This window comes from Prionailurus viverrinus, chromosome B3, assembly GCF_022837055.1.
Source record: "Prionailurus viverrinus isolate Anna chromosome B3, UM_Priviv_1.0, whole genome shotgun sequence".
Taxonomy (NCBI): Eukaryota; Metazoa; Chordata; class Mammalia; order Carnivora; family Felidae; genus Prionailurus; species Prionailurus viverrinus.
The window spans coordinates 54,050,043-54,061,885 of record NC_062566.1 but is presented as its reverse complement, the minus strand read 5'-3'; the positions used below and the strand labels follow the sequence as shown (position 1 = coordinate 54,061,885).

At 49.0% G+C, this 11,843-nt stretch overlaps 2 protein-coding genes across 8 annotated transcripts in view; one reads left to right on the top strand and one right to left on the bottom strand.

The window, feature by feature from the left end:
* Positions 1-269: 269 nt before the first annotated feature.
* DUOXA1 (dual oxidase maturation factor 1) lies at positions 270-9,591 on the bottom strand. 5 transcript variants are annotated; one of them, XM_047862608.1, is made up of 9 exons: positions 9,514-9,591; positions 9,150-9,323; positions 8,746-8,824; positions 3,578-3,754; positions 3,192-3,249; positions 2,717-2,851; positions 2,297-2,510; positions 1,836-2,053; positions 270-1,139 (listed from the first exon to the last, which is right to left on the bottom strand). In XM_047862608.1, exons 4-9 carry the CDS (start codon positions 3,722-3,724, stop codon positions 883-885), a joined length of 1,029 nt encoding a protein of 342 aa, XP_047718564.1. In that variant the 5' UTR covers positions 3,725-3,754; positions 8,746-8,824; positions 9,150-9,323; positions 9,514-9,591; the 3' UTR covers positions 270-882. The 5 variants fall into 5 exon arrangements, with proteins under 5 accessions (XP_047718564.1, XP_047718565.1, XP_047718567.1 ...); XM_047862609.1 differs by having other exon boundaries at positions 9,150-9,296; positions 9,514-9,587; XM_047862611.1 differs by lacking the exon at positions 9,514-9,591 and having other exon boundaries at positions 8,746-8,932; positions 9,150-9,383.
* A 17-nt stretch (positions 9,592-9,608) lies between these two features.
* DUOX1 (dual oxidase 1) overlaps positions 9,609-11,843 on the top strand; it is a 35,176-nt gene continuing 32,941 nt past the window's right edge. For all 3 annotated transcript variants that reach the window (XM_047862605.1, XM_047862604.1, XM_047862603.1), the window contains exons 1-3: positions 9,609-9,759; positions 11,205-11,361; positions 11,627-11,735. In XM_047862605.1, coding sequence (XP_047718561.1) covers positions 11,678-11,735 — 58 coding nt within the window. In that variant the 5' untranslated portion in view covers positions 9,609-9,759; positions 11,205-11,361; positions 11,627-11,677. The remainder of the gene's footprint in view (positions 9,760-11,204; positions 11,362-11,626; positions 11,736-11,843) is intronic.

Here is an 11,843-nt window from a genome sequence, read left to right as displayed (position 1 = left end):
GGAGAGAGGCGCCCTCTAGTGAGCCCAAAGGGGAACTCACCAAAACCAGTATCTTCCTGAACTGCCCCAGGTGGATGGTCGGTAGCAGTGACCAGGCAGGTCACTATCCCATTGGCCCAGTGGGTTTCCCCTTCACTGGCCCAGGTGAGTGGACCTGGAGGGAATGGCATTTTTGAGGTAATTTACTAACTCCAGTTTATTCACTAAGAGGTGGTATCTGAGGGCTAACTAAAGTAGATGTCGGCAAGGCATAAAAATAAATCCTGGGATTATTTTTTAGGTCCTTGGCAAGACCTACAATCTTATTTGGCAGATTTGAGAAGTGAAGCTTAAAGATAATGTAGCACATGTGGTTGATATCCTGGGACAAGAAGTTTGGTTTCTTCTCTGGCCCAGGACTTTCATTGTACCAAGAGATCACACAAGTTGGGGAAGTAAAAGAAGAACAAAAGGGACCCAGAAAAAGGGAAACAAGAGGGATAAGAGGGACCATACAGGTATCACACTATAACCTCCCCAACACACACACACACACACACACACACACACATACACATTATGTAGATGAAGCTGAGTTTCAATAAATGGCACCTCAAAGAGGCAAGGCATCAAGAGAAGGCAGGGTTGCTGTGCATAAACAGGCAGCACTTGCTTGGTCTTACCAGGGAGACAGGGTTTATGGGTGGCTCCAATTTCTGTTTAGCATATTAGGGCTTTTTGTTTTGCTTTTTAAAAGGAAAAGCCTCTTTTTCCTTCTCCACCTATAGATTGGAGCTGGGGGGCTGAAACAACCCAACCTGCAGTCATTTCTGGTGGTTTATGAGGCTCCAATGAGATCTGGAACCAGACTGGAAGTCCGGGTGGCCACCAGGGAGAAGAGCCTTATAGGGTACAGTCAGGCTCTCTGGGATGCTCCTTCTTACAGCATGCCTCAGAGGAAGCCTCTGACAGGGGAATGTCCTGGGGCTCAGGACTCTCGGCTGTGGACCGGTAGCGAGGACTCAGGAGTCCCCCTTCTTCAGAATTCCATTCCAGCGCAGGATCCTCTCCTGAACTCTGGGTGAAGAAAGCCTTCAGCCTTTGGGGATGCATCCTGTGGGCCACTGCCATGGCCAGGCCCAGCAGCACACAAAGCAGTCCTGGGGATGAGACAATAGGTGTCCTGCCTTGGTGATAGTAATACCCTCCCAAGGAACTCTTGCAAGAGCATCAGGATAACTCTCAGAGAATGCTGGCATCCCTGTTTCAGAGCAACTGGGATTCAGAGAAGTGACTAGCTTAGGGTCATACGGCTGGTATGGCTCTATTTTTCTGAGCTTTGACTCTAAGTCCAGTGCTCTTTGAATTACATGTCAGAAGAAAGAGAGAGAGAACTCTGAAAATAGAGAACCCTGGGGGAAGGGCAGGGCACAGAGGAGAAGGCATGAGAAGGGGCATGAGAGAACAGGAGAGGAGAAAGACCTGTAAGACAATTTAAAGCCATGTGAAGCAGGAAAGAGAAGGGTTCTAGGAATGGGGGACATAGAGAAGAGTGTTTGGGGGAGGCGGGCATGGACAGAAGATTGGAAGATTTGGGAAAGAGTTGGGTGAAGGGAGAGTTAGGAGATGAGGAACATGACAGAGACAGAAGACACAGGGAGTAGGCATCTGTGGGGGTGGGTAGTGGAACTGGGGAGAAAAAGCCCCGATGAGTGATGTAAGAGGGATGGGGTTTTAAAGGGAGGAAAGGCATCTTGGCCCCCAGAGGCAGACCCTCAACCCCCACCAATATTGTGGTCCCTGGCCCTCCCTCCCTGGCCCTAAGCCCTGTGTCTGTCTTCAGGGCTGGACTTCACCTGTGGTCAATGTGATCCAGAAGGCAGGCCCGTGGTGAGTGTGCAGCGTAGCAGTGCCCAGGCGCAGGGGACAGGGTGGTGTGAGTGATGTGGCCGTGGAGAAGAAGAGCAGTCCCAACAGCTGGAAGATGCCTGTGGCTAGCAGCATGTGGCCACCGTAGACCAGCACGGGCATGGACAGCATCACATTGGCCAGCAGCCAGCAGAGGAATGCCACCCTGGAGAGCCAAGGACCTAGTGAAGGTTGGCCTAGACACTTCTATTTGGAAGGGCCCACATGGAGGCTCAGGCACTCAAGAATATCCCAGAGATGTGAGACACAGTTTTCTGCCTATAGGTTTCCCAACCAAGCACTGTGGGGCTGGTGCCAGCCTGTCCCACTAGGGATTTCCACATAAGTGGAGGAAAGATGGATAGAAACACCATCCCTGGGTCTAGGCTGGCCTCTATCCCATACTCACCAGAGTGTGGCTGAGGTGTAGTGTCCTGCCAGGCGGTACTGGCCATGCAGTCCACATGGGCTGTTCGGGGTGAACTTCTCAGCCAGGTAGAGCACAGGGTCCGGCAGCCCCTTCTCCAGTGCCTTTGCATATTCCTCAGCATAGTTTTCACCCAGGCGCCATGTGAATTCCTCATTGTAATTGATGGTCTCATTCAACTGCTGCACTGGGATCCCTTGGGGAATGGGGCAGGTGTGCTCAGGAGGAACTCAAGCCTGGGTAGGGGCTCATCACATTGGGCAGGTGTACAGAAGCTGCTATTAATCTCTGGAAATTTCCCTTCCTACCATCCCTCCATCCCGTAGAACTTTAGACCACACCAGATTAGATTCCAAAGACACAGGAGAATCTTCTCCCTCACAGGTAAGAACCATCACTTACCTGTAAGTGTAATGTTGACTCCTCCCAGCCCAACCTGCAGCCCAACGTCAGCACTGATCCATTTGGAACTGAAGGCCTTGTATGATATGTTGGTGCTGACCTGGCCCACGAACCACTCAGAACTGAAATTCACAGCTGGAGTTGGGGAGTTGGACATACAGGAACTCAGGAAAATCTGGGCATTACTGGGATAGAGTCAGAAGGAGAGCTCCAAGGGGTCTAGGTCTCTTTTGCGCATAATTGTATATCTATTAACTAGCTCAGGGTCTAGCTCATGGTTAGATTGTCAATAATATGTTTGCCCAAGATGAATAAAGGGGTCAGAATCCAAGACTTCCTTGATCACACTCTGCTTATGCTCCTCCCACCCCCCACCCCCTGGAATCAGAAGTTGCTGTAAGGAAACCAGGAGAGAGGAGGTTGGCTGTGGGGCAAACTAGACGGCACAGAGGCAGTTGCCCAGAATTATACTCACCTAGGATCACGGCCCCGATGAACAAGCTGGTCACCACCCGCAGCAGCCAGAACACTCTCTGAGTCACAGGGTGGGTGGGTTTAGGAAGGAACACCCTCCTTCCAAATCCACCCTTCCTCTTTCCAGACTTGGGTGTGTGGGGGCGGGGGTTCTAAAACTGAGGTCATTTGGTCAATTGAGATCAGAGTGTCTGCCACGTAATAGGTTCTCAATAAATTATGTGTTGAATCAATGAGTAGGGAGCTCCCTCCTGGGGGGTGGGTGACACTTTTTCAGGACTGGAGTCTCTTTCCTGAGTCTGGTTGTAGTCAGAGAGTCTGGCCCCCTCACCTTGAGGCCAAGGTCTCTCTGGGGCTGGGGTCTCCAGGGCTGGGTTTGTTTCTCACCATCTTGCCCCGAATGCCAGGCAGGATGATGATGAAGGTGACCAGTGCAGTCAGAAAGATGGCAATGATGACGGCCAAGGTGGTGTCCATTGGGAAGATTGGCTTGAGGCCAGTATAGAAGGGGAATGTGTGTCCAAAAGCAGCCATTTTGATGGGGCTGTGACAGGGAGGCGTATGCTGTAGGACAATAGATGTTTATGTCTATGAGCCAGGTACTATTCTTGGTGCTGAAGATACAGCTAAGAATAAACCAGACCAGTTCCCTCATCTCTGGAGCTCACCAGATTCTACTGCTACTGTCTGTCCATTGCTCCTCTGCCATCCATCTCCCTGTGTTTTGGCTGTGAGGGAATGAGGGTCTTGGCAATCCATCTCTGTTGCCCCATGCTCCTTTCCTAACCCTTAGGTCCCCTAAATCAGTGCCACAACCACCCTTGAGGCTTCTCTGCTTCCTCTGGGACTGTCTTAAATATAATTCTCTTTGATCTCTCTCAGGCCTCCAGCCTAATCAGACAGATCACAGGACATAAAAAGAATTATATTTACTATATAGCTATCAAGCGAAGGCATAAGGGTGAAAGTTGGTACAGATTACAAAAAGATTGGCTTTCCTTCCCAGTCTCCAAAGGAACAAAGGCCAGACAGCTTTGCTAAATATATAATCCAACGATATCATCAGAGGGTTGATTCCCGGTCCTGGCACTGCCCACACTGGTCTGTCTAGCTTTGTCAAGCACCCTGACTCCTCCTCTGGAAACTCTAAAATAATTGAAATCAACTTAGCTCACCTTATTTTACAATCAATGATCCCACCTCTGCTCATTTCCCTGTGTGTGATCTGTACTGGGGCCTTGGTTTTCCCAGGAGGCTCCATTATTTATAGTCTTGCTAGGTAGTGTCTTATTAAGTGATATAGTGAAAGAATAAGTTTGAAGTTAAGCAGCTCTGTGTTTGAATTCTGTATCTGCCTCTTGCAAGTTACTTGGCCCCTACAGATACTTGGTTTTATTAAAAGTAAGGATGACAGTGTTTACCTCACAGGGTCATTGAGAGTGTGAGACAAGATTGCGTGTGTAAAGTGCTAAGAATAATACCTGAAACAGAGTGACATGAATAGATAGAAGCTACAAGATTGGGAAAGAGAGGACATCTGACTACTCCATTTATCTCCTTATCCAGTCCTTGTTGGAGAGAACCCTGGGCTGGAACCAGTTCTTCACTTATTTTAAAACATTAGGCAGGCAAATGACAACTTCGTTGGTCCTTGGTTTCCTCATCTGCAGTTGGATATGATGATCTCCATGTCCCCTCTAGTTCTGAATTCTGTGATTCTTCTATAATACCCTGTGGCTCCCAGCCTTTCACTCTCTTTCTAGGCTGGCCACCTCCTATGCTATCTCTTGGGGGGGTAGCATAGTGTCAGGCAAAAAGAGAGACAGTTTTAATCCTGTCTTTTGGACAAGTCACATAAGCTCTGAGCCTCGGTTTTCCCATGAAGTTTTGCTTTTTTCTTAACTCTTCAATTCTTCCATTGCAGGGGAATGGGTATCTCCTTTTCTCCTGGGCTCTCACTCCAATCCTTGCCTGCCTTCACAACCACCTTTCCCTAGTCATTCCCCATTCTCTACACAACTTGTCAGCTTCTCTTTCTCTGCTGGCTCCTTCTCTCAAAGATATGCTTAAATTTCTCCCATCTTAAGAACACAAAGAGAAGGGACCCTCTCCCTTGAACTTCTCAGTCCCCTCCAGCTACTGTCTTATCTCACTCTCCCCCTTTCATAGCCAGGCTTTTGGGAAGAATAGTCTATGCTGGTGTCTCCACTGCTTTATTTCCTCAACCCGTTACAATCTGGCTTCTCTCCATTCCCATCTTCTCCATTAGGTTATCACATGCTAAATCCAAAGGGAAGTTTTCACGTCTCATCTTTCTTAACCTCTCTGTGGTATTTGGCATTGTGGACTGTTTCCCCTTTCTTCAAACGTGTCCTCCTTGAATCTCCATGACAGCATGTTCTCCTGGGTCTCCTGCCTTTGGCCATGACTTTTGTGGCTCCTTTGCTAGTCCTTCCTCTCTCGGAAATGTTTCTGCTTCCCAGGATTCTGCCTTGGCTCTTTTCTTCTAGTACTCTTCATGATTCCGTAGGCAAACTCATCTATTCCCATGGCCGATGCTTCTCAAATCTATGTCTCCAGACAGACCTCTTACCTGGGCCAATTGTCCCATTGACATTTTCACTTGGCTTCCCCATGGATGCCTCAGATTTAACAGGTCCCAAACTGAATTCACTGTCTCTGCTCTGCTTTTTATTCTGTTTTCTTTGTCTCTTTGGTGACATCACCACTGTTATCAATAAAATAAACCAGAAAGATGGACCATCTTATCTCCTAAACATTTCTTAAAACCATCCATGAATTTCCTTCCCTACTGCCCTAGTTCAGTCTCATTCTGTCTTGCCTGGTGCCAGAACATTATTTTCTAACAAGGAAATATAAACATTTTATTTCTTTGCTCTAGGTAAAACCTAATCTCACAATCACATACAAAGTCCTTTATGATCGGATCTCATCTACCATTGCACCTCCATCTTTGGCCCAGCCTAACCTCTAGCAATACTGAATTATTGGCCTCTCCCTGAATCTGACATACTCTTTTAACTCTTCATGCCTTTGTATATGCTATTTCCTCTGCCTGGAATGCTCTTACTCCTTAGCAAACTCCTTTTCACCCTTCAAGTCTCAGCTCATGTTACCTTCTCTGTGAAATTTTCTTTGACACCATTGGGCCAGTGTAGATGTTCCTACCTCTAATGTTCTGATTGCATTTTGAATATATCTCCACTATCACAATAATCACATTGGATTGTAATTGTTTGAACATCAGTCTCCCTATTAGCTTCTAATCTCCATCTTTGCATCCCCTGCATGTAGCATATACTAATCAGCTTGTGGGTTGAATGAATGAATATATATGAATGAGTGACTTCCTCTCTGTAGGTGGCATCCTTTATTTCACACACAAGAGGGAGCTATGCTTCCTCTGTGTCCTATAGAGTATTCTATTCTCATTCAATGTTAATTGAGTGTCACCAATATAGGCCTAAGGATTGGGCAGGAAGGGATTTGACCAACCCTGTCAATCTGTAGTGCTTTCACAAAATTTTCAGGAAGCCTCTTCTAGTAGTTGGAGTCCAAAGCATGAATGTTCACGTTTAATTGAATCTGAAACATATGTTTCAACTCTAGCTAAAGCTAAGTAACTATGAATTGTGAATATGTGATAGTGATATTTATTTTACTTATTGGTCTAAGAATTTATTCTTTATGACACCTAGACTAAAGCCATTACAATTGTGATGGAAGGCTTTATGTTTTTAAAAAGGCTGTAAAATGTAGAATATCTTGGTTAGTAAGGTGGGAAGATAAAGCAAGTTTGCTAATACTATGAACACATGTTATATGCTGAAATTTCAAAAACAAATAGCTGCAATATAAGCAAATAATAATAGTGTAATGTACTTTGGTTAGCGTTACATATCAGCATTATTCCTGCATATATTTTAGTGGGAGGTTATAAAATACTTTACAAGAATGGCTCACCTCCATTAACGTGGTGCTTCAAAGAAACACTAACAAAAGTCTCTCTGTATCATAAGTACAGAAGGACAATGTTAACTTATTTCCAATTCACCAAAAATATTTATTAAAGATGACTAAAGCAAAAAGACAGTGAATAAAATTCTTTTTGTTTAATTTAAGGAATTAGGTTTTCCTTAGTCTCCATTGCCTAATCTAAAGCTAATTTTGGATGACCCTGATCCCAAATTGGTTTTAATAATTAAGCTAACAAGCCTCCTGCATGAAGTGGTGGGACTAAATGAAAAGTCCCTATACCCAGCAATCCTCCTTTCCTACAAAGCTTATAATTTTCCTCTGGAACATCTTCCTCCTTGGCAAGCCAAGGAGGGTCTGACAGTAGAATTTCTTCCAATCTGAGAAAAATCTCTTTTCAGTCTTCACTCCCTTTCCCCTAGCTCACCACCGTGACTCGTATATATACACAATGTACCTTAATACAAATAAGTGCAAGATACAGTCAGACATACACCTACAATTTCATGTAAACAGAAATATAGACACAAGAAGAAAGTACTGCTTAGTAACATAGAGAACTAGGTACATAAACCCTCAATCAGAGGCCCCTGTGACAAAACAGGTGCTTTCTCAATGGGGTGGGCCAATCCCCACACTCTGGGGTCCTCCTTTCTCACCTAGCCTAGAGAAGTGAGGGACACTTTTTCCCCCTTTCTGAACTCCCTTAAATTACTGAAGCATTTCTAATGCTCAGTTGTATTTCAGACGTTACCCAATCTTTACCAACCCCAGGTTGAAGTGGGGTTCCTGTGTGTGTTAAAAGGGGTGGATAAGAAATAAAGTTACAAATCTTTAAGAAAATCCAGCCTGATACAGCTGGTCTTCAGCATTCAAAGTTCTTACGTACTTCCTTAGTACTCTGTGGCCTCTCTTACAGTCTCCCTCTCCCCACATCCCACATCTTCTGGAACTCAGAAATACTATAATTCTCCAGGAAGGAATGGGTGACATGGCTGGAGTTGCCAAGAGCGCTGACTGGTGATACACAGCTACTAGAATGTGATTATTTTGTTTCTTTGGTTGGGGTTGATCCCATTAAAGTTGACAGCTCTGGCTGGTGAGAACTGTCAGAAACTCCTGTCCCAGCCTCTTCTCTTCAGGAAGGTGTGTGGGCATGTGTATGTTGTTGCACTAAGGAAAGAATTAAGTGGAGAAACAGAAGATCTGAGAAGTGGGTTGAGGGCTGAAGTAAGTAAGGAGCCCAGGGACGCTGAATCATGCAAATAAACTATCTAGGCTCCAGGCAGGCCGAGATAAGGATTCCATGTCTGTAAACCTTGTGGCATATATGGTCTTCTGAGGTTTTTCTTTTCTCCTCTTAACTTCTTACCAAACTTTCTCTTTGAGTAACTCCCACTTGATCTGAACTTGCGGGGGGAGGGGGGCACTGGAAGTGCGCTCCTAGGGGCCTGGATGGGGGCAGCACTCCAAGGCCCCCTTCAAAACCCATCCCGACCACACCGACCCCAGCAGCCTCATCATCCCCGCCATTCACACCCGGACCACTGTCTTCCTACCTTCGCCCCTTCCACACAGTGCGTGCGTGGCAGCCCGCGCCGCTCGCTTCCTCCCTGTGGAACCTCACAAGCAGCGCTCCTGGGGGCGGGAACGAGGTCCAGACGTTCTATCACCGAATGCGCTCCCTTTCTCTTGGCGGGGCTCGCTTCCAACCTTCCTCTTCTCCTAATTCACTTAAGGACCAGGCTATGACCGGACAAACCGGGTTTGGGGTGCTTCCCCGCCCGCCACTCCAAGTCGCTCTCAACCTCAGACCGCACCCGAGGATCAGAGGCGCTGCCCCCCGCCCTCGGTCTGGGACAGAGGAGGGACCGTGCACAAGAGCCGTCCCTTGCGCAGCCACCCCTCCGGCCTTCCTCCTCCTGCCCCCTGCCCAGAACTCCCGGGCAGCTCCGGCACAAACCTAGAGATGCAGTCTGGAGACCGGTGGGGCGCGGGCGAGGCTGGAGGGCTTGAGACCCGGAGAGCTCACGAGGAACCCCAGGGGATGGTTGCCACAGACACTCTCAGGGTCTTAGGACGAATGCCTTGCTCGGACGCCTGGCCTGCTCTGCGGGCGTTCACCGATCCTCTTGGTCTTGGAGCCCAGATCCGACGATATGGAGAGTTTCGGGGAGCGCCTCCCCTGCCCCCCCCAAGGTCTTCTCCCCACCCCCCAGCCCCAGCAGACTTGCCCCTTTCTCTGTCCCCGTAGCCGCACTAGCCGAGCCCTCGCCACGGAAGGGACAGCTCCCCCACCTGAGCCCCGCGAGCCCGCGCCGTCTCACCTGGCGCGCTTCGGGCCTCTAGGAGCACCTCTGCGGGTCGCGGGCGCTCCGGCTGGCCTCCCGCCCCACTTCGCCCCGCCCCGCCTTAGAAGTGGGCCGCGCCTGCCCCTCTTCACCCCGGGCCCCGCCCGCCCTCCCCGCGCAGAGCTGCGGAGGGAGCCGGCCGGGAGCGGGCGTCGCGGGCCTCGCGGCGAGCCAGGAGAGAGCCAGTCCGCACTTTGGGGTCGAGGGACGCCGCGGCCACAGGTCAGACCGAGGAGGGTTTCTCAGGCCCGCGGGCCCAGGCGCTCGGGAGGGAGGGAGAGCCACCGGCGTGGCTGCAGCGGAGTGTACCCCAGCTCCGCTACGCTTTTGGAGGGAAGGGGAATTCTAGCCCTGGCCCCTCTGCGCCTCCGTTATTAGCCTGAGGCTGAAAGGGAACCCGTTCGGGCCTATCCTCACACACCCCACCCCAAGTTTTTGATTCTTAGAGAACCTTGAATGTTGGGTGGCCTAATTTGCTTGGGCCTAGGGGATCTCTCTGGAACTCTCCCCGGCACCAGCACATTATGCCAGGGAGGGAGCTTTGGGCTTTTAGAGTCCAGGCTTCCCCTTCAGCCCTCCCTTGGGACCAGATTGGAATCCCTATGGCCTTGGCTCCTATTTCCCCCACCCCAGGGTCCCTATTCTAGGACTTCAGACTGGAAAAGTAGCCATGTGGGTTAAGAACAAGGTAGGCCTGTGTTCTCTCCCTGGTTCTGCCACTGCCTGGGGCTTCACTGCTCTGTCATAAGGTTATGCCTTCCACTCAAGGTTGTTAGGAAGTTACTGAACCAATATTGCTATATAAATCACAGGCTACCCACCCACAAGGAGTGATTGTTAAGCATGCCCACATTCCTCTTCAGGTTGTCCCCACAGCCTGGCCTGAAAGCTCACTGCATGCTTTTATGGGTTGAGTGGTACATTGGTGTCTGGGGCCCGGATCCTAAAGACAAGACAAAGTGGTAGGGGGGAAGGGGCAGGGCATCCTAGATCAGGGAAGGACCACTGTGGCCACTCCAACATCCTTACGGCTTCAACCATTCAGGGCCCTGCTCTTCACAAACTCTCAAAGACCACCATCTGGGCAGTCTCAGATGGAGTGGGTGGAATGCTGAGCTTTTGGGTTATGACAGGGCCTAGGGTTTTTCATTTGTTTCATGGGAGTTCGCAAGTTGGGATGAGATCACCCTCCAGGGCTCCTCCTATTTGACTAGACAACATGTTCAGGAGTCCTGAGAGTTTAGTCTGAGATAAGGCTTTCTCTGAACTCCCACTTTCTTCCATTAGATAGTTCCACAGCCCCACCCCACCCCCAGTGTCTATATGCTGCCTTAGAAGGTCTTCATTCGCCTTAGGCACTCCCTGTGCCACTCAGGAGTCCCAGTCTGAATCCCCTGCTGCCCCATTTCCCTGTTGTCCCTGGGTGATTGAGTTGTTAGCCTGGAGAGAGGGAGAGAGAGAGAGGAAAGCTGGCACCAAACACAGGAGCACCTGGTGCTGCATTCTTTGAGTCTGCCTAGAAGAGTCAAGCTCCAGCCCACCCTCTCTCTATATCACATTTACATAACACCTGTCGCTTTTCTTGCTTTGAATTCAACCTCAATCTCATGTCTGATTCTGGCAACCATGCTAGGAGGTAGACAGTTCAGGCATGTTTATTCCCATAGCTGGAAGAGGAAATCAAGGTCCAGACCAGAGAAGTGACCTGCCTAAAACCACACTGTAGCAGCAGCTCAGTGTCCTGGCCCTCAAGCAAGGCTCTGTCCAAGGAACACACACACTGGGAAGCTGGGCCAAAACAAGGTTTTCAGTTAATCTTAGAAGGTAAGTCCAAGGAGGCAGAGATTTCTGTCTGCTTTGTTCATCACTTAATTTCCAGTTCCTAGATCTAAACGCCTAAAAAATAGTGGATGCGTGCCAAGTGTTTGTTGAATGAATGAAAGACTCTTGGGGGTGAGTGAGTCTCTTGCTCTTTGTTCCCCACTGTGGTGTTGGCCCAGCTCACACTTAGATTCACAGAGGCCTGCAGAGGCCCTGGCCTGACTCTCCTGAATTTCTGGGACCCATTCTCCCTGTTCTCTTTTCCTAGGGTCTCCATTTTTGGGTGTCCTAACACCTAAGCGCTATTATCACTTTCATCATGGGCCTCTGCCTGGCTCTGGCATGGACACTCCTGATTGGGTCATGGACATCCATGGGTGAGTATAGATTGGAGGAGAAGTGTAGCTAGGAACAGAGGAACCCTGCTGTGTCAGCATTTCCTGTTTCATTCCTTACAGTCTGGAGGCCCTTTCTCTCTCCTCTCT